This window comes from Lissotriton vulgaris, chromosome 11, assembly GCF_964263255.1.
Source record: "Lissotriton vulgaris chromosome 11, aLisVul1.2, whole genome shotgun sequence".
In the NCBI taxonomy this organism is placed as follows: Eukaryota; Metazoa; Chordata; class Amphibia; order Caudata; family Salamandridae; genus Lissotriton; species Lissotriton vulgaris.
In genome coordinates this window covers 727465443-727488184 of record NC_141699.1, presented here as the reverse complement: position 1 = coordinate 727488184, position 22742 = coordinate 727465443, and the positions used below count along the sequence as shown (strand labels likewise).

At 42.4% G+C, this 22742-nt stretch overlaps 1 protein-coding gene and 1 pseudogene across 1 annotated transcript in view; both read left to right on the top strand.

Annotated features, from left to right (window-relative positions):
• Window positions 1-22742, top strand: part of LOC147683395 (unconventional myosin-VIIb-like) — a 1214266-nt gene that overhangs the window by 479970 nt on the left and 711554 nt on the right. The window contains exons 14-15 of the mRNA XM_086943813.1: window positions 1481-1616; window positions 1806-1969. Coding sequence (XP_086799939.1) covers window positions 1481-1616; window positions 1806-1969 — 300 coding nt within the window. The remainder of the gene's footprint in view (window positions 1-1480; window positions 1617-1805; window positions 1970-22742) is intronic.
• LOC147683396 (uncharacterized) lies at window positions 16987-19558 on the top strand (annotated as a pseudogene).

The following is a 22742-nucleotide window of genomic DNA, read 5'->3' as shown; positions in this document are numbered from 1 at the left end:
GACAAAGACTTTGCAACGGGTCAGTTTTAATTAAAGGGTGCAAAACTGTACACCAAAGTGTTTAACACACACCAACTGTGTGAACATGTACTCCAAGATGTGAGAATTAACTTCAGCCAGACAGTAGGAGTATGTTTCAAAGTCAGTGAGACACTCACAGCCTCTGATTGGAATTGCTTTCCAAGTTGTGAAACTCACTTCGAAAATGTTTCACCTGCTATCGCTGTACTATATCTGCTAGACTAGAATGGACTTTGCCCCAAAGGTCGTTACTTCCCAGTATTTTGATTATCAATGTTCTTACATTTTGTGTAAATTGGACTGATGGATACTTTGACTGTGTAAAATATATCACTCTATAGTCCTCGCCTATTTTGGCAATAGAACCATATTGAAGTAGTGATCAGTCAAGTAAATAATCAGTTTGGTCAAAGTAATGGTATCCTTTAACAAAGTGTTTTGCATAGGGTGCTGAAATGCTGCTATGTTTCACGACCCCAAACAAGGTTATGTTGAGAAGACGTTTTGCTAATTTTTCATTATGAAATGGAAACATAGAGGGGTCATTAGGATGTCGGGCAGATTGCCTCCGCCAGACTGGCTGTAGCCACCGCCGGCCTGGCAGAGGCAATCCGCCCGACATCCACTGCCCAATTCCCCCCGCCATATTAGGATGGCGGGGGGGACCGCGGCGGTGTAAAACACCGCCCGCTTGTTTTCCGCCCCGGTCGCCTTGCGGCCGGGGCAGAAATTGTTTAATATGGTGGCGGTGTCTCTTAGACACCGCCAGCCATATTACAATGGGCAAATTGACATGCCTTTCCATGGCGGCAATGCCGCCACGGAAAGGCAGGCGGTCTTCACTCTGGGGGCCCCCTGCGGGCCCCCAGAGTGAAGAGAATGGGGGGTGCACATGGGGATACCTGTGGTACCCCCCCACATTTAATTAATCAAAGTGGCAGGCACCGAGCGGTGCCTGCCGCTTTGGTTATGCAAATGCTGCATGTCATTTTCAGTATTGTGGCGGGCGGTGCAGAGAGCACCGCCCGGCACAATACCGAAAATACAGGATGTGCCCGCCACTGTGGCGGGCACATCCTAATTCCCCCTACGGGATCCCCGCACTTATGGCGGGCGGTCCCGTTCTCCGTTAGGGTGGCAGGCGGACAAAGTCCGCCCGCCATCCTAATGAGCCCCATAGTTTTTGGTGTCTGGACGTTATTACCTTTATCTTCACTTCCAATTCCACTTTCGATTTAAATGGCATGTTTCTGTCCACTTCTCTAAACTAATTCCTGATTCTGTGTACTGGATGTTTGGGCTGATTTTTGCGTGAAATGTCAAGTCTTTCGATTTTTTTTAAGGAAACATAATTTTAGTTTGATTCACTGTTGTATTGGTACTATTTTAAACTACCTTCCTTTGATTACATCACACATATAATATAATTGTTGTATGTATTATTTTTGATCTATTCCAGGGTACCGATGCCACCATGATAAACAAGCTGAATTCTCATCACAGTCAGAGCCGTATCTACCTTCCTCCAAAAAGTGTCCATGACACCAAATTTGCCATAAACCACTTTGCAGGGATCGTGTATTATGAGTCTGAAGGTGAGCAGCAAGAGTGCCATATGCAATAGACTCATATTCTCCACAACACTCAGAGTATGTTGTATAGCTGTAGTATGTGATAGAACTCAGATTGTATGTGGATTGTGAACGTATAAGTGGTACCATCAGTTAGTCTATCGGGATGATGTCTTGAATAATTGTTTTCATCACTTTTTCTTCTACCCACAGGCTTTCTAGCGAAGAACCGGGACTTGTTGAGCTCGGACCTTGTGCTGCTAATTCACTCGTCCACCAATAAGTTCCTGAAGGACCTCTTCCAGGCCCGGAGCAGCAACGTTTCTTTGGGTCCTGGGAGTATTCGACATCTGAATTCTAACTCAATGCCTCACAAGGTCAGACCTCAAGCTTCTTCACTTGATAAAATAAGCATAGGTCTGAAGTCCCAAAGCCTAGTATAAAAACCTGTGATTCATTCTGCATTTTGTAACGGTGATCTATGACTAGTCGTCTGACCGCTTCATTTAACAACAGGCTTTCTTAGTCTACAGGTCTTTGAGGCTCAGGTAACTGTGTGTCTTACATCCATAGCACCAAACGATAAACGACCTTTACAATGCAGGCATTACATCCCACTACCTTTACATAGCAATCATTACATCTTAACATCCTTTAGAACGCATCTCATTACAATGCAGCCATTACATTGCATTTCACTACAACGCATGTCATTACAATGCATGTCACTACATCTCAGGCATTACATCTTAAGTTACTACAGTGCATTCCATTACAATGCATAGTACCCTTACTCTATCCGACACTTACCCTACTGTTGCACTCACTGGAGTTAGAATAGTAATGTTACCCCTACACTATCCAACACTTACCCTACTGTTTCACTCACGGAAGTTAGATTAGTAATTTTTACCCCTACACTATCCAGCACCTACCCTACTGTTGCACTCACTGGAGTTAGAATAGTAACTATTACCCCATACTATCCAACACTCACCTTAAATGCAATGTAATGATATGCATTGTAATGGTATGCGTTGTAAAGGTATAATGTGATGTAATGGAATGCGTTGTAAAGGTAGTTTCTGAAAATGCGATGTAATGGCATGCTGTGTAAAAGAATGCGTTGTAAAAGATGTTGCGATGTATAAACTGCGTTGTAAAGGCATGCATCGTAAATGTATGCGTTGTAACATCATACATTCCACCAAACATCACCCGTTATGGGTGAGATTTCCTGAAGTCTCAGCTACGATTTGCTTTGTGTTGATAAGAGAAAAAATTATTACGCTATTATGGTCCTCCCTGCGCGTTTGTTACTCCAGCAGAGAATGAGTAACCTCTCTAGATGTATACCCTTTAGAATCATTCCCTAGGGACTGTGAGGGACTGGGAAGAACCAAAAATATTTTGTTTTGTGCTTTTGTTGTGTTAAACACCAGTCTTGAGTCGACAAACCATGCCAAATGGCTTTGCAAAGTTGCTAACTTTCTCTCTCACAAGCTTCCTATTATTCTTCAACGTTCTACAATTATTACCGTTGGCCATGAAATTCTTCACATATGGATTTTTTAAGTTGTGTGATAAAAAGATTGCCAACAACCATCCAAATTCAAAGTCACAAGAAAAATGGTTTATAAGCTAATGCATGAGAAAGCAGCACCTCCATTTTCAGTGGCAACTAGTGGTGCAGAGAAAACTACACCAGAGACTAAATGAGGAAAAGGAAAAACTTTGACCGATGGCTAGCCCAATAATCGTACTTTATCTAAAACTTTGCTAATGTGAAGGCAATTTTGCACACCCATTACAGGCACCCCACAGTCTCCTCGATAGGGGAGTCCAAAGAATGTATAGGTTTTTTTACAGCAGTATCTTTTCACACTGTTAAGATCTTATATTTTTATTCCACCTTAAGGTGTTTTTCCTCAATTTTAGTCCTATTTTATTTCTGTTTGCTTAGTTTTGAAGGAGTTTTGTAACTTCAGCATGTATACCATGATTACTTCGGATGTAAGTGTTCGTGGTGAAATAAAAGTGTTAAAAAGTCCTACGATAGAACGAACGTCTTCCTTTAAAATATACCTTTTTCCAATGTGTTGATAGCTTTCCCTTTTTTAAGGCCACACTGTGCTAAAATGCAGGTTTTCCAAATTCATAAACTGTAGTCACAATGCACTAAGTACACATTAAGTTGCAAATGGATTTGCAAACTGTAAAGTCCACATGGCAATTTTTGTCCCCTTGTGAGGAATGGTATCGAAAGAGGCAGCCCTTTCTTTGCAACCAATATTTCAATCTCAAACCACTGGCTGGATACCAATACCCTAAAGGAGGTGGTATCTATTTGCAAAATGGAAGCTGTCAATGAGGAGCACATATCACAATGAAAACTGTGATCATAAGAGGGAGAGCCGACAGCAATCAAGAGGACCTCTGCATGCTCTCTCAGATGTCTCCTCCCATCCTGCCAAACATTTCTCGTTTGAAGCCCTTGTCCCTTCAGAAGATGGGACTCCGTTGTCTACGTTGAGAATGTACGAATGGATGTCTGCTGTCGCTCTTCAGCCTCCATCGCTGCATTCACAGACATTCGTTTGGATTTGAAAGGGAATCCTTCAGAGCATAAACTCCCTTTATCTCGTTGCAGATGCTGCACAAATATAGCATCTGAGATATAAGACACATAAATGCAATATTTAGTTCAGCAGTCCCTAACAGTATTCTCGGATTATTGATTACATTTTCATTTAACACACTTTGCCATAAGGTCTTTAGTGCTTCAGAAACATATTGAGAACAGGTTAAAACATTCAGGAGCTCATGACGGGAAGAACAGTTTTACTCGGTGCAGGGATTCACTTAGAAGAAAAATATGTGTGAAATTGGGCCTGGAATTGTGGGGAAAAAAATCAAAATTAGACCTGGTAATTCTGGGTACAGCACGCTTGTCACCTTTCTTGAACCATTAATTAAGAATATCTATTAATTGGAGTGGAGATCCAGCCAGAATTGGTATCTCGGGCACTGTTAGCTTCATGTCCAATTACCAACCCACTTGAAATGAAGGTCTTTGTATATAAAAACTACACAGAGCATTCAATAAATACATTTGGTGGGGCCCATAAGTACAACTTTGGGATCAAAGGATCAGGGTTTTGAGTAAAGAAAATTATTCTAAGATTGTATACTCACAGGCATGTTGAAGGGACGATTAGAAGTACATGAAATTATTGCTTTGTCAGATTAAGAAGTACTACCAAGTTTTATAGACAGTGAGATTGACTAGTAGTGTAAACCACAGAAATGGAAAAATATTCACAGAATAGGGTAAGTCAGTAGATATATCAAAATATAGGCTAAAAGGAGATAGGACAATTAGCGTGACACAGGTATAAACATCTTCCATTTCACTCAAGCAATGGCATTTGTCTATGATAACATAAACAATGTGTTGTTTTGTAGGCAAGAACATATTTGTGCAGTTTGCCATATTTCATTATTGAAGCGATTGTCCTGCATTTGACCCGTTAGTGAGATGTATTTTATTCGTGCAAATCATGGAGGGACTCCAAGGTACAACATTTCAGTCTAATTTTTAGAGTTGGACTTTTCTTTTGCAAGTTCTTATTTTTGCAAAATATTCTGACGGATTTCCATCTCCACACGCAATAATGACATTACCATTTTATATGCTGCGGGGGTGTGGTGGTGTTGCTCTTATAGTATTCCAAGCTTGAGGTAGCTAATTCTAAGCCTCTGCATAGCTGTTACAACAAGTTCATGCTGGACAACTAGCAAATGTGTCCCTTTTTTCCTGAATAGTACCTCTTAGCAACACTGTATGTGTCTCATAAGGAAAAGCAATTGTCTAACTTACTCAGCATGCCTATGGTGGATATTTCCAACAGAGCAGGTAAATAAATAGCACTATGAGTAACGTCTTGCTTGAGACTGTGTCATTTATGTGCACATTTAGAGTGAGTGCGTTACTGACTTTTCTTAGGCACCTCTATCATTGGTTCCTATTTTGATAAAAGCCAAGAAAACGTAAATAGAGTTTGACACCACTGCCAAGTCTGTCTGCTTAGAGCAGAGGGAGTGATTCAAGGTCTATTTTTAAGGTCCCTAGAGAATATCTTTCAGTGAAGAGGGTGGAACTCTGGCAATGACCTCAGCATTATGCTACAGCCCAGTAAAAACAGCGGTCAGTGCAGGGGTTTTACCCAGCAAGTGTCTTAAGGCAGGCAGCCAAGCCCAAACTCAGTGACTCATTGCAGACTCACCCAGAAAACAAGGCTTCTATTTGGAGATGTGTACGGCTTTTCACTGCTTGTGAAGAGCTGCAACTACCAGACACTTGGTGGTTGAATACTTGAAAGATTTATCCACATTTGGTGACCTCTCTCCAAATTCCATACCCACGCGTGTACATTTTCCTCTTTAAGAAACAGTGCACTCATTGTTCTGCAATTACAGAAGTCAGCCAGAAAAAAACTGTCAGCTCCAGTTTTTTGTCAATGGTAGGAACAAGACAAACATCTGGATATTTGCGCAAGGTACCAAACACGTTTGAAAAGAAGCAGTGGTTTAAGGTTTTAACATATCAATCATTGATTGAGGCTGTTGTGAACAGAAATATCTTTTCCTTCTGAAAGATGCTTATTTTCATATTCAATGCTGAAAAACGTTTGCAGGTTCCTCTGGTTCAAGAGAGGAGCAGAACCCCACCAGTTTTTTTCATTTACCATTTATAATGGAATCAGCAGTGGTCAGTCACATTTCCGAAATGCATGGCTGCCCAATTGAAATTTTAAAAAAAGCCTGCTAGTCTTTTCACGTATGGATTATTCATTAATCATAGTGAGCCTTTAACAGCTGTCTGGAAGAACGTGGCAAAGCTTCTACATTACTGAATTCATTACTTTGCACCATTGACCCTGGAATGGAGTCAACGATGTGTCACAATTGGGATAGGGAGCTCTTGTGCAAAAGCTAGCAAACAGAGATCACTGAATTATGAAGGGGTTCACTTCAAATAAAATATCCCAAGTGAAAAGTACTAAAATTGACCATTAAATAGACACTATTTTGTGAAATAGTTTTGCCCTGCCTGCTGTTGCAGGCAGGACAAGCTCTCTTGCAACATTTTCTTTTTTTTATTTTAAAATAGCGGCCATGCCCCTTTCTTTAGTCATGGTTGGTGTAAAGAATGAGGTGAGGCCCACATTATCATGAAAGGGCGTCATGGGGCGCTTTTACAAAACAAGCATTTGCAATGCTATAGGTCTCGCATTTAAACCAGTTTGAGCTACTGACATTGTAAATGACAATGCCTTTTATTTTAGTTTTAGTTTTTAAAACATAAATAAAAAGAATTGTCATTTACAATGCCAATAGCTTAAACTCTTGTATATCGAACACGTAGGTATTCTATATATCTGCAGTGACAGTGATCTCACACCTATATCTGCAGTGATGGTGATCTCACACCTATATCTGCAGTGACAGTGATCTCACACCTATATCTGCAGTGATGGTGATCTCACACCTATATCTGCAGTGATGGTGATCTCACACTTATATCTGCAGTGATAGTGATCTCACACATATATCTCCAGTGATAGTAATCTGACACCTATATCTGAAGTAATGGTGATCTCACACCTATATATCTGCAGTGATAGTGATCTCACACCTATATCTGCAGTGATGGTGATCTTACACCTATATCAGCTGTACCAGTGAGCTCACACCTATATCTGAAGTAATGGTGATCGCACACCTATGTCTGCAGTGATAGTGATCTCACAACTATATCTGAAGTAATGGTGATCTCACACCTATAGCTGCAGTGATAGTGATCTCACACCTATTTCAGCAGTGATGGTGATCTCACACCTATATCTGCAGTGAAAGTGATCTCACATCTATATCTGAAGTAATGGTGACCGCACACCTATATCTGCAGTGATAGTGAGTGATCTCACACCGATATCTACAGTGATAGAGATCTCACATCTATATCTGCAGTGATGATGATCTCACACCAATATCTACAGTGGTAGAGATCTCACACCTATATCTGCAGTGATGTTGATCTCACACCTATATCTGCACTGATAGTGATCTCACACCAATATCTGCAGTGACGGTGGTCTCACACCTATAGCTGCAGTAATATTGATCTCACACCTATAGCTGCAGTGATAGTGATCTCACACCTATATCTGAAGTAATGGTGATCTCACACCTATATCTGAAGTAATGGTGATCTCACACATATATCTGCAGTGATGATGATCTCACACCAATATCTGCAGTGATGGTGATGTCACACCTACATATGCACTGATAGTGATCTCACACCAATATCTGCAGTGATGGTGGTCTCACACCTATAGATGCAGTGATATTGATCTCACTCCTATATCTGCAGTGATGGTGATCTCACACCTATATCTGCAGTGATAGTGATCTCACCCAGATATCTGCAGTGAGGTCAGCCAATTAAAATGATGGGGGGGCTTCAAGTGCCCTTCGGAAATCACCATAGAGACAATATGTCTTTCAGAGCAAGTAGCGCTGCAGTGATGGTGATCTCACACCAATATCTGCAGTGATAGTGATCTCACCCCCATATCTACAGTGATGGTGATCCCACACCAATATCTACAGTGATGGATATCTTACACCTATATCTGCAGTGATAGTGATCGTGATCTCACACCTATAGCTACAGTGATAGTGATCTCACACCTATATCTGCAGTGATGGTGATCTCACACCTATGTCTGCAGTGATAGTGATCGCACAACTATATCTGAAGTAATGGTGATCTCACAACAATATCTACAATGATGGAGATCTTACACCAATATCTGCAGTGATAGTGATCTCACACCAATATCTACAGGGATAGAGATCTCACACCTATATCTGCAGTGACAGTGATCTCACACCTATATCTGCTGTGATGGTGATCTCACACCTATATCAGCTGTAATAGTGATCTCACACCTATATCTGAAGTAATGGTGATCTCACACCAATATCTGCAGTGATGATGATTTCACACCAATATCTTCAGTGAAGAGATCTCAGTTGGTAACTGGAACTTTGGCTCCGCACTCGTCTTCCTACATCATGAAGCGAGACCAGACTCTTGTCAACAATTCTGCCTTTCCGGTCCCCGGTAGCTTGTTTCCTTCCCAGTATAAGAATTGGCTTGGTAGTTTGGTTTGCCCTGTTCCCATCATGCACTGGGACAGGAACAGACTAATTTGCATGTAGCCAGGTTCTGAGCTGGGATGGTGCAGTGAGCTAAAAAATGGTGATGGATCAAGCCCTGATCTTTGGACTGGGTAAGAGTGGTCTGCTTAATTCAGACACTCTGTTCATCACCACCCCCTTTTCTGAATCGTTTCCAGTCACTGATGGCATTGTCTAGGATGCTGTGGATTTCCAAATTCATAGCCCAACAGAGATTATTAATGTACCAAATGTACTTCGTGTATCAATGGGTGATGTAGTGAAACAGAACATACGTTCAGACGATTGGGATGTGCAGGCAGTACAATCTATATTTTCAGATTTGTAGTATTATGCTGCCTTTGATGCTGAAGATTTATATTTAAATGCTGCTATTTATGCTGATTTATATTGTTATCATCATTTTGTACACCATTACCTACATAAGGCTAATACATTTAGAAATGTTTTTAATTACACACAATTGGAACATTGCCCGACTCCATTAGAAGGCAGTGCCAAAATTCTGTTAAGGAAATTTACATATTTTGATAGGTGAAATCCGGGGTCCTTTTATTTTAAATTTAACATTTTATCTAGTCCCAAGGTGATGTTGACTCACACAAAATTGTTGTATTCGAATTCTTTTATAGATAAATTGTCAGTGGGTGGCTATGAACATTGGGAGGCCACCGTTGATTTGAAATCCGTCTGGGGTTCTAGAACCTGGCAGGTTCGCGGCACTGAATCTTTACATCGGGCGTGCCTTATCCCAACCCAAATTCTGTTTTTGAATGATTCCATGTATCAAACAACCTGTATTAGCTTAGCCACTACAAAACAGATGAATGCCCCTGCCATTTCTACCCTCGCTATGTATCATAACTGGAGGTTGCATACTAATTACTCCATTGAAGAACTGCAAGCTTTATTTCAGAATATGACATTAAATGTCTCCAGTTTAGATCCACTAGGATGGTTGGTTTGGCAGACAACTTCTGATGCCTTCTAATTACGTTTCTATAACATACTTCCTGGTTACAAACAGGTTAGACCTGGCCCACAGTTTGCAAATACACACTTGGTTACCATGTACTCTATGGGTAAGTTATGTCAAAATTGGTAACAGCACTCATCCTTATCGTCCCTGAAACAACATTTTATTTTTGTTATCTAATAACATTGATTTGTCTGACTTTATCAAGGGACCGGCTGGTCCCAGGAGAAAAAGATTTGTTTACGCAGCTTACAATGAAATTTGGGAGCTGTCTCAAATTGAAATCACTTTACGCTTAAGGGAAATAGATCAAGCAAATTTAGAAAAAGTACTTGCTGTAGTTGATAATAGTATTAACACTCTGTTTTTCCGCACTTACACCTTATATATTATTGTTTCATCTGTTGTTGATGTTGTTCCAGAAGATGTGTCTGTATTGTATGATGGTCAAAGTCAATTGCTTTCTGTTATGCAGTTTGCATGGACTTTGCAAACTCTTTTTTTTTGCCTTTTAATTTGACAGAGAAACATAAATTTATGTCTGTGAAAGATGCAACATATACTCTTTTACATAATAAAAAGATAGACCCTTGACCCTTCTCTGTGGCAGAAATGGACTCTGCTGTCTGGCTCATCCACAGGGTTATCTCTTAACCATTATCAGTGTTTCAATTTAGCTCCTGCATGAGGTATTACCCGATAGGTCGCTATGAACCCCTAGGCTGCACTTTCCTGCATGAGGTATGGTCCTTGCCTTTCACGTACAGATGTTTGTGAGATGACAAGGAGGTATATCTTACAGGAGAATCTTGTGAATCAACAATAGATCTTTTCCTTGTCTGCAAAAACATACAGTTACACTGGGCTTGTAGTAATACCGCCACAAATCTTGCATGTGTTTTAACAGGTATTCCAGTACCAGCTATTAAATCCACTTTCACTCTGCTTGCTAACGGTAGCTATCTTCTTTTAAATGACGAAGAATGTTGTGGTTTGCTGGCTGGCATCCCATATATTGTAACAGTTTCACAGCGCGTAGTTTGTTGTAAAATTTAGCTTTTCCCGCCCCCCGCAGGGGAAGCTCAAAGTCTCAATTTAGCCTTGTATCCCGACTTTGAAAACAGACTTCAATAAGTTGAGCAGAATAAAAGCGCTATTATTTCAGCAAGAAGTCCCACTCACTTCTGCACGTGAAACATTTGTTTTGCAGATAGCGAGCACTAATTCCGAAATTCAAGCCCTTTAAAATACCAATCTCCCACTCCATTTTGGTGAATTATTTCACAGGATCTTCAATGTGTCTGATACACACGGCCTGGTACATTTTTTTAAGTAGTGGGCTCTGGCCTTGTGACCTCTTTTCAGACTATATTTGGTGTGATACCAGCCTTTATTCATTCTATTTTTTCTAGCGTCTTTGGAGGTTTACCTCTGTTGGTCACCATAGCCGCTGGTGTCCTGTTATTGATTTGCCTACTATGCAATGGCTGCTCCTCTTGGGGTCCTACACAACCCAGATCGGCTGCAAATGCTTTGTGACCGTATGCTTGACTGCTATCGTACACTGCCACTGGCGACACTCAGCATAGCTTATGGACTGTCTTTCCACTTTGTGACCTACACTTACGTGCAACCCGTCTTCTCCTGCTTGGAATGTTCCTTTCAATGGGCATTGAATCTCTTCCTCTCCTAAACGTCATCTCCTGACCCGGATTACGACCTGTTGATGAGTCCCTTAGTGGCCCATGAGCAAGAATGCTCCGGGATTGTTTTTATGGCATGTGCAGCTGCACTTGGAGTGTTGGCACAATGGGATATCTATGCAGCTGCGCAGGATCTCCTACAACGTAGCAACATTGAGTATTACGCAAGTTGTCCTGTGGTGGTCCTGGAAGCTCCGAATTGTGATGACCATGCTTGCTTGTTCTGCTTGCTTAATTCGATGGCATCTCTTTTTTCTGCAGATGACAATGATTTCCCATTGGAGGCAGTGGCTGTTTACTACTCATACACTCTGATGGATTAAAATGGCTGGCGCACATCTTTGCCTATTTTTAATGGTATTTTTGGGCAAACTTGAGGTTCGCACCCAATTTACAATCCCATTTTTATTTTTATTTTTTTCCTCTCCCCCATCCATTTTTTTTACAAATTTGATAAGACTATAGAAACTCATGAACTCTGCTCACTCTTCTTGAACTCTGTGTTCGTCCTATGCTTACATCCAATGGACTGACCAGGGGAGGGTGTAGTGAGGATGTGGGATTCACTGTGGACATTGCTAAGTAAGCATGTGTTAGTACATGCTTGACTGCCATGTTGCTGCTCTTGCACACATTTCTATATTACTTTGTTTTCGCAAGGACAGTGCTTGTGCTCATCCACATAAGAACCATCTACCTTTCAAATTTCTTGCTGTACTCTGTGGGTCTCGTCTGCACATCATGGTCAAGGTCGAAAAACAATGTCTCTCGTTAATCTGCTTTGGTCAGTCCCACACATGTTAGACATAATACACACACAGCTGCACTACTGAAAATTAAGTGCTTTTAATAAGGCATTGCATGCATGTTAGGCACTTCAAGAATACCCTTCCAGAGAGAAGAGCTGTGCTTGAACGGTGTTGTAAACATTTGCATCTAAAACTAGAGGTATGTGGTCCCCCTGACAAAGCCCATAGGTCTTCTACTTCTATAATAAACTATTTCCTAGAACGGGGAGGGTGGCAAGACACAGTAGTCCTTTTTCCACTATCTTTATAGAATGATATCCCTGTTTATTTTCTATGGAATTGTAACAATGCTTACTATCTTGTGTTTATGCATTTTGCTGCTAGTATTGGCTCGTGTACTGCATTATAGAGAAGGTTAGTTAAAATAAACATTTTAAACTATACAGTGTCTATGATTATTCACGTTGTGGACAAGTATGAGTGAGTGAGCGAAAGAGCGTTCTTACTCCTGCGATTCCTGGGAGGATCTGACTTACATGTTCTAGGATGTCTAATCATTGGTGGCTTCGCTGTAGTACGGAGAACGAATGAGACACTATAGCTAGTTGGATTCGGGTTCCGGGCACTAAGGTGGGTTTTTGGTACACCACTACACACTGAGGTCCAGGTTTCCTATGCATAGTTCTGTGTATGTGCAGAATCCTTGCAACAGTTCCTCATCCTCCTGAGACAAGAAAGAAATAGGGATTTGTAAGCCGCATACTAAAAATAACATGTGCTAAAATACAATTCTATTTGTGGCGTGGCCTGTACAGCTCCTCCGGGCTTTGTAATGAAGCTAAGAAAGGTTAGCCCGGGCACCTCTTCTGGTATAAATTAAGCACTATAAAAGCGGAAGTAACCTGAATATCAGTAAATAGATATTGCTATACTGTTACCAAGAGCACTTCATATACAATCTTCTTAACATTTATACAGCTAATTTTCATAATAACAATTTATATGGAGCCTCACTGCCATCAAAGCGGATGGTATTATTTTAGAGTAGATCAGTGCGCAATTATTCAGCACTTTCTAAGCAGGTGATAAGAAAGTACAAATGCTAAACAGTATTAACGTTTAAATAAAACACCAAAACTTTAAACGTTCCCGTTTAAAGGAAGCACAAAGAAAACAGTTTTTACACAGCGCTTGCAAATAGCCACAGAGAGAGATAGCTCGGTTGGTTGGCTAAACGCAGCAGAGATGCGAAATACTGCAGGGACAACTCAGTTCCACATCCTTCAGAGACCAGAAAGAAATAGGGATTTGTCAGCCGCATACTGAATATATAACATGTGCCAGAATGCAATTATATTTGTGACGTGGCCTGTACAGCTCCTCCAGCCTTTATGATAAAGCTAAGAAAGAAAACCCCCTACACCACTTTTGGTAAAAATCGTTCCCGTTTAGAGGAAGCACAGAGAAACCACATTCTCCAGTATTGGGGTGCCTTTCATAGATTCACATGCCTGAATCATTCCCCGTCGTCGGAGTGGGAGTCCCACGGTACATAAAAAAGCAATAAAATGCCATAATAAAATAGAAAACCTTGGTAATAACCAACCCGGAAGTAAAGTAGCCCAAGCTACAGGAGAAAAAACTTCCACACTCATGACTATCCTAGTCATTTTGTACAGCCCAAACTGCAGCCAATCAGGCATCAGCACCCACCAGAAGGTTCTCCTCAGAGGCTCAGGCTCTCAGATTTTCTACCGCACGTCGTGTGAAGGGAGTCTCCCTGAGCTCTGCTCAGTACTTCTCTATTTTCCTTCTGGAATTTAGTTTTGAGGATGTCTACTTCCAAGAAATCTTTGTTCAGGCCTTGTGACTCTTGTGGTAAGCTCCGGCTTTTTAAGGAAGATCCCCACAAGAAGTGAATTTATTGCCCATACCCTGACCATCAGGTGAAGGACTGCAAGATTTGTAGGACCTTCCCTCAGAAGACTCTCAGGGACAGAGAAGGTCGCCTGCTTTTGTGGCTACAAAAGCTGAAAGATCAAGACTATTCTGTTTCTGAGGTAGGCAGTATTGTCTCGGGATCTACAACACCATCTAGAAAGAGAGCTGCTGAAGAGGTGTTATCTTCTCCTGGGGCTAAGATTGTAAAGAGGCAACAATCTTCTAAGGGGTCTGAGAGGCCTTCCACTTTGAAGGCTACTCCCCCTGCTAAGGCCAAACTTGGGCCATCTACGTCCCCGAGAAGAACAACCAAAAAGTTACCTCTAAAGATGGCTTCTGAGAAGACTTTACCTCAGAAACAGCCTCCGTCGTTGACGATACCATCATCGACGAAGATCCCAGTCGACGCAACGACTGCGGCTACGGTAACTTTTACTTCACCTAAGCCTGAGATGTTAATGTCCGCAGCGTCGACGATGGTCTATGTTGCTGTTAGACCTATCTCGTCGACAAAGGAATCTTCATCTGCCATAGTCAACCCCTCGTCGACGGCCAAGCTGAAGAAGATCCCGTCGACGATAGCTTTGTCGACGCCACCATCGACGGCTGTTCCATCACCATCGTCGAACATCCCGTTGACGACGAGCTCATTAACGAATCCGACACCTTCGTCGCCGAAGACACCGTCATCTATGAAGAATCCATCGTCGTCGACGAAGACACCGTCGTCGAAAAAATCTTTCTCGTCGGCGAAGATAACTCAATCGTCGAAGATGACTTCTTTATCATCTGGAGCCAAACCTCCGTCGACGAGCCCTTCGATGGGGCCTCCGTCGACGCCGCAACTGTCCACATGTACCACCATGCAGGTTTGGTCACCATCTACGGCTTTTGCGCCCATGTCAAAGCCATCTTTGCTCCAGAGACGCGTTTCTGGCCTAGAACCTTTGTCTCCTCTACGCCTATCGCCTCAAAAGGTACCACTTCAAGTCCCTGACAAGTTACGGGACTCTGATGACAGTGAGGAGGAATCTGATATAGATGAAAGGTTTGGTACGGCTACAAGTCCTTCTGAATTGAACATCAAATACCAGGAGGACAACCAAGACGACCATCATTCACCTGAGCTTGTGTCATCTCCTGTCATAACTGTTCCCTTAGCTCAGATGCCAGTAGCATTGCTAACAAATCTTCAGCATATGCTCAACGATTATTACAGGCGTTTTCGACCGTCGGAGTCAGCGGACTCTGTGCCTCCTACACCTGTGGTGCAAACGCCAATATCGGATTTTAGACCTCCAAAGTCTCCTCCACCTGTAGTATCCGATCAGCCTGAAGAACCACATTCTTCTGAGGAAGAAGAGAGAGAAGAAGGGGAAGTTGATGAAGGTTCCATAATGTCAGAGTGGGACGATTATCAAGTTCAGACACCTTCTCCTTCACGTCCGGCTATTGCTGATTCACCTCCGGTTGACGTAGGAGGGTTTCATCTTCTCATGGAGAGAGCTACAAAACGCTTTCATATCAACATGGAAGCTACACAACAAGAATGCTTCCTTTACGATTTCAAGGATCAGCCAAGGAGACAAGTTAAATCGATACCTATTATCGATTTCATTTGGAAGGAGGGGATTAAAGTCATGTCTACTCCTGCATCTATTCCTCCAATCCTGCCAAGGATCAATAACAAATATAAGGCTCCTAAGAAGTCTCCAGCTTGCCTTATAGGACAACCGAAACTAGATTCGGTAATCATACAAGCTGCACAGAAACGGTCCAGAAACCCTTCCTCTCCAATCGCAGTCCCACCGGATAGAGACGGCAGGCGTCTCGATGCAATTGGTAAGCATGTGTCAACAATGGCAGCGACCACAGTCAGGGCTGCTAACTCATTGGCCATACTGGGCAGATATGACAAGCAAATGTGGTCTGACATCTCGCCATATATCAACATGCTTCCAGAGCCCTCCAAGTCTGAGGCTTTGAAAATCCTGCAGGAAGGTGGAGATGATCGACGGAGATGATCGACTCTGCAGTTGATGTTGCCTCAACTGGATTCAGACAATTGGCAGGGGCAGCTGTTTTACGCAGGCAGAGCTGGCTAAAAGCGACTTCGTTCAGCCAGGAGGTTCAAGCAAAGGTATTGGACATGCCTTACGACGGAGAGTTTTTGTTTGGCCCGCATATTGAAGAAGCCCTTCAAACAATCAAGGAGACACGGAAACGGCTAGATCCCTGGGCACCTTACAATTTCGGAAGCCGCCCTTTCGAGGATGTGGATTGTCCTCTAATAGAGGAATTTATAGTCAGCAGTCCTCCTACAGGCAAGGCAATCAATGTTACCAAGATCAGCGTTACCAGTCCTATGGTCAGCGCAACACCAATTATTCCCAAAACAAAAGGAAGCCTGCCTATCGTGGGAAGAATAAAAGACAATGAGTGTCATCTCCTGCCACCGCTACTGTTGCAGCCTCACAAAAAGATTGGAGGAAAAATCTCAAATTTCTTCTCAAAATGGTCCTCAATAACATCAGACAAGTGGGTCCTGGACATTGTGGCCAAGGGCCATGCCCTCGAATTCGAAAAGTTCCCTCCAAACGTACCCCCAAAGGGCCCACCTCCAGCCCATCTCGAGAGTTGTTTTCCCAGATCAATTTGATGTTAAAGAAAGAAGCAATAGAAAAGGTTCCTCGGGCTCAAAGAGGAGCAGGTTTCTACTCCAGATTCTTTCTCATAAAGAAGAAGAATGGAGAATGGCATCCAATTCTGGATCTCCGTGCTCTAAACAAGTACCTGAAAAAGCTGACGTTCTGGATGCTGTCACTTCAAGAAATACTGCATCTTCTTTCGGAGGGAGAATACATGGCCACCTTAGATCTCCAAGATGCATATTTCCACATCCCTATTTTGCCTCGGCAGAGGAAATTCCTAAGATTCAGAGTGGCTGGCAGGGATTATCAGTTCAAAGTCCTTCCCTTTGGACTACGCTCGGCACCCAGGGTGTTCACGAAGGTCCTGGCTCCTGTAGGAGCACACCTCCGGCTGGAGGGAATACAGATATTTCCATACTTAGACGACTGCCTTATCAAGGCGAATTCTTACAAAAACGCAAGCAACCATATCCAGCGGTGTCTGTGCCTCTTTCAATCACTGGGTCTTTTCGTCAATTATGACAAGTCACAACTAGAACCGTCCCAAAGACAAGCTTTCTTGGGAGCAACCCTGGACACACAGTTAGCCCAAGCTTTTGTGTCAGACGAGAGACAAGTCAAGATACAGGGCATTGCTCGAAGCTTACTTTCAAAAAGGTCAGTTTCAGCCCGACAATTCAAATCTTTTCTGGGGATGGTCTCTTCTTGCATTCCTTTGATACTGAATTGCCGTCTAAGGATGAGACCTCTTCAAGAAGAGCTCAGCCTGCAATGGCTGCAGATCTCCGGCTCATTCGAGGACCTCATTCGGATCACCCCTTGTATCCGAGAAAATCTTCTCTGGTGGATTCAGAGAAAAAATTTGCAACAGGGTTGCGCATTCCTCCAAGACGCACCAAACTTTACAATCACCACGGACGCATCCCTCGAAGGTTGGGGAGCACATCTTCAGGGGCTAACAATCAGCGGGAAATGGAGTCCTCAACAGAAACTCTGGCATATCAATCTGTTGGAGCTGAGAGCCATCTTCCTAGCCCTCAAGTCCTTTCGCGCAAACGTTCAAGGGGCCACAGTATTGGTGCGCACAGACAATACTTCAAGCATGCACTATTTTAACCAGGGAGGAACAAGATCGACTCTTCTGTCTCAGGAAGCCCAAGAAATATGGGCATGGGCAATACGACACTGAATCAATCTACTGGCGGTCCATGTTCCGGGAACGGCAAACGTTCTTGCGGACACTCTCAGCAGGACAAAGGTGTCCACCCGCGAATGGGAACTACACCATCCACAGTGGATCGGATCTTTCAGCGGTGGGGTCATCCGGATCTAGACCTTTTTGCGACCAAGGAGAACAGCAAATGCTGGTTCTTTGCAAGCTGGCATCTCCACAAAGACTCTCAGGGGAATGCGTTTTTGATCAACTGATATCAAATATATGCTTACGCCTTTCCTCCGATACCTTTGGTTCCCAGGGTTCTTCGGAAGATGAAGAAAGAACCGTGTCACCTGATCCTGATTGCCCCCAGATGGCCTCGCCAATACTGGTTCACCGAGCTCCTTCTCCTATCAGAGTGCGAACCAATACAGTTTAGACCGATTCCGGACCTCCTCTCCATCCAGGATGGTCAGATTTACCACCCGGACCCGACATCTCTGAAATTAGCAGCTTGGCGCCTGAGTACCTTGAATTCGCCCACCCGAATTTGCCTCCAGATTGCAAAAAGGTGCTAGCCAAAGCTAGAGCACCTGCTATGATTAAAACATACAGACTTAAATGGAAGAGATTCTGTGTCTGGTGCCACTCAGTTGTAATTCATCCTTTTCTAGCCAAGCCAGAGCAGATATTACAGTTTTTCCTACATCTGGCACGGTCGGGATTATTGCACGCAACTCTAAAGGTCTTCCTAGCAGCCATTTCAAGGTACTGCCAGGATGGGTCCACTTCACTCTATTCTTCCAGAATAATACAACAGTTTTTCAAGGGACTTTTCAGAATGTTCCCTCCTGTTCGTCGTCCACCGCCATCGTGGCATCTAAATGTGGTGTTAGCACAACTCATGCGCCATCCTTTTGAACCAATTCACAAAGTGGATTTGACATTTCTAACATGGAAGGTGTCACTTTTATTGGCTTTAACTTCATCTAGAAGAGTCAGTGATGTCCAAGCTTTCACGGTCCAGCCACCTTTTCTGCAGTTCACGTCTGATTCGGTAGTGCTCCGCACAAATCCAAAATTCATGCCTAAGGTGCCTTCGGACTTTTACCTGAATGAGCCAGTCATCTTAAAAACATTCTTTCCTAACCCGCAATCCCCTGCTGAAAGGGCATTGCATACACTAGACATCAAGAGGTGTTTGAAGTTTTACTTACAAAGGACTTCTGCAATTCGCAAATCGTATCAATTGTTCGTTGCCTATGGAACAATTCGTCAAGGTCATGCAGTGTCTAAACAAACAATAGCAAGATGGATCTCTGCAAATATTGACTTTTGCCATACACAAGCAGGAAGACCTCTGCAGACAACACCAAGAGCTCATTCAACGAGAGCCATGCCTTCCTCGACTGCTCTTTTCGCTGGAGTTCCTCTTCAGCACATCTGCAGAGCGGGAACCTGGGCCAGCAGGAATACTTTCACCAAACACTATTGTTTGGACGCAGCCAGCGAGACTGATGCTTCAGTGGGTCAAGCAGTTCTTCGTAACCTTTTCAGATAAGGTGAGCCTCTGTTTCCCTCCTCCTCTTACTGCTTTTCAGACGCTTTTTTCATGCTTATTATTATGTACATGCTCATGTTACTGCATTCTTTCATGTTTTTAGGAATGTAATATTTCTATTATATGTGATATTTTCTATATATATGATTTTCATATATATATATATATATAATATATATATATATATATATATATATATATATATATATATATATATATATATATATATATATATATATATATATATATATATTTATATATATATATATATATATATATATATATATGGATCAATTTCTGTTTCCCAGGTTGAAACCACAGAAAGTACGGACCACCACACGGCTTGCAGAGTGTTTACAGCAAACGTTTATTATCCATTTTGCAGTTCAGGTAGGATATATATATATATATATATATATATATATATATATATATATATATATATATATATATATATATATATATTACCTACTGGCGATAGCCAGTAGGTATATATAGTTAGGATTTTTTCTCTATGGAACTTTTGAAAATTCTATGCCTAATAACTTTGGCGTTTGTGGACGGAATTGGCTGAAATTTTCAGGAAAATGGCACATTTTGTTTCTGAGCAGCTCCTGGAAATTTGGGGGGGGGTTCGTCAAGGGGGGGCCGAGAAAAAAGGGGGGTCCCAAAACACGTTTTTCCCATGTTAATTTCCATAGGGCGGTTGGCCTCACTTTTAGCCCGAACGGCTGAATGGATTTCCACGAAACTTGGCAAAATTGTAGGGACTGTTAGCCCGATGTGCCTTTGCTAGGTCTCAATATATGTGCTTCAGTGGATTTTGAGAAATTAACGTTTAAAACAAGATATATATCTGTAACAGCGCTCCGGGTAGCGCTCCGGTTAGCGAACTTTTCGCGTATCGGAACTTTGCGAAGCGAAGCTGATTGGCTCTCCGGTGTCTGTCAACATTCTAAACAGTCCGGAGCGGCCGCCATCTTGTCTCTCGGTAGGATCGAGAGACAAGAGGAGGCCAAAACAAAGGGGGAAATGAAGGAAAGGGGGCAAGGTAGACCCCTTCTGACCCCCTAGGATTGATGAGGGGGATATTATAGAGCCACGCGGGGCCCCAAAAAAAAAAAAAAAATCCGATTTTTTCGCCGTAGAGACGCGTCTTGGTAAGCGAACTGGGCAGCTAACCGGGCAGCTAACCGGGAAGCTAACCGGCAGTGTAACGGGAGTCTGAGGAGTAGCTGATTGGCTGTCAACATTGTAAACAGTCCGGAGCGGCCGCCATCTTGTCTCTCGGTAGGATCGAGAGACAAGAGGAGACCAAAACAAAGGGGGAAATGAAGGAAAGAGGGCAAGGTAGACCCCTTCTGACCCCATAGGATTGATGAGGGGGATATTATAAAGCCACGCGGGGCCAAAAAAAAAAAAAAAAATCCGATTTTTTCGCCGTAGAGACGCGTCTTGGTACGCGAACCGGGCAGCTAACCGGACAGCTAACCGGGAAGCTAACCGGCAGTGTAACGGGAGTCTGAGGAGTAGCTGATTGGCTGTCAACATTGTAAACAGTCCGGAGCGGCCGCCATCTTGTCTCTCGGTAGGATCGAGAGACAAGAGGTGGAAAAAAAAAGGTGTAAATGAATGAAAGGGGTAAGGCAGACCCCTCCTGAACCCCTAGGATTGATGAGGGGACTATTAAAGTTCCCTGCGGGGCAAAAGAAAAAAAAAATTGCGATTTTTCGCGGTAAAGGTGCTTCCTGGTACGTTAACCGGGCAGCTAACCGGCAGCGTAACGGGAGTCCGACATATTGTGTTTTTTGAACGTTTGTGATATGTGCACGTGTGGATTTTGTCTAATTAAGGTTAAAAAAATATATATATATCTTTAAGCATGTTCTGGCGCGCTTACGTTTTGGGTTTGGTTTGCGCTGCAGAGACGATACGTCACGGTTATGCGATGCATCATGAGGCGTCTCACGGGCTACGTGATACGTCACTTAATAAAGAATATATTTTACAGCTATAGATATTAGCTTTTAAAAAACCAATGAAATTCACAGAAAAAACCATAGGTTATAGACCATATATAGTTAGGAATTTGCATTTACAAAACCTTGAAAATTCACTGAAAAAACCATAGGTTATAGACCATATATAGTTAGGGATTAGCATTTAAAAAACCTTATTTTATTTGCACAAAACCATTGAAATTCCATATATAGTTAGTTGCACTAACTATATATCGCGGACCCGCAATCCACTGCTAATGATGTCACATATTACATCATTCATGACATGGTCAGTGACATCACTGATGACATCACTGATGACATCTCAAATGACATCACTGATGACATCACTGATGACATCTCAAATGACATCACTGATGACATCACTGACATCTCATTTGACATTACTGATTACATCACTGATGATATCATTTATGTGATAATACATCTTCAGACTCTAATATAACCTTAGATACACTCAGTGTAAACAGGCACTCACAGACTGTCACACATCCATGGAGTTACTCACACACCTAGTCAGTCATGCAAAGAATCAATCACATCTCCATTTCCTCAACTATACAGTTATACACACCTTACTTATTCAAACATATAGTAACACATATTTACTCTCTTATACAATCCTTGATACAAGTTCACAATGATTCATACAGCCACTCACACATTCACTGGCTCTTATGTTCAGTTATTTATATATGTCAACTCTCACATGGAGTGTGTTTTACATATGTACTTACTTTGACATGTAGCACTGAGATATCCATTCACTCACCAATATACTCATGCACACAGTCAACCGCCCATACAGCTGTTTCTACATGCACTTTTGAACCCATACACCTAGGGAATCAACTGCTCACACATCTATGCACAGAGTTATACACCTCCCAGCCACCCACACACATACTCAGTCTCCCATACAAATACTTGGGCAACCATTCAATAACCCATATAGTTACTGATATAGCTACTGATTTAAACATGCAGCAGTTTACAGAACAACATAAATAATGATTGCCAAATTAAGACACTTTAATCACTAACCCATACACTCAGTGAGACACATGTAATCATTATCTCATACAGTCAGTCATGCACCTACTAAATCCTTCATCCAGAC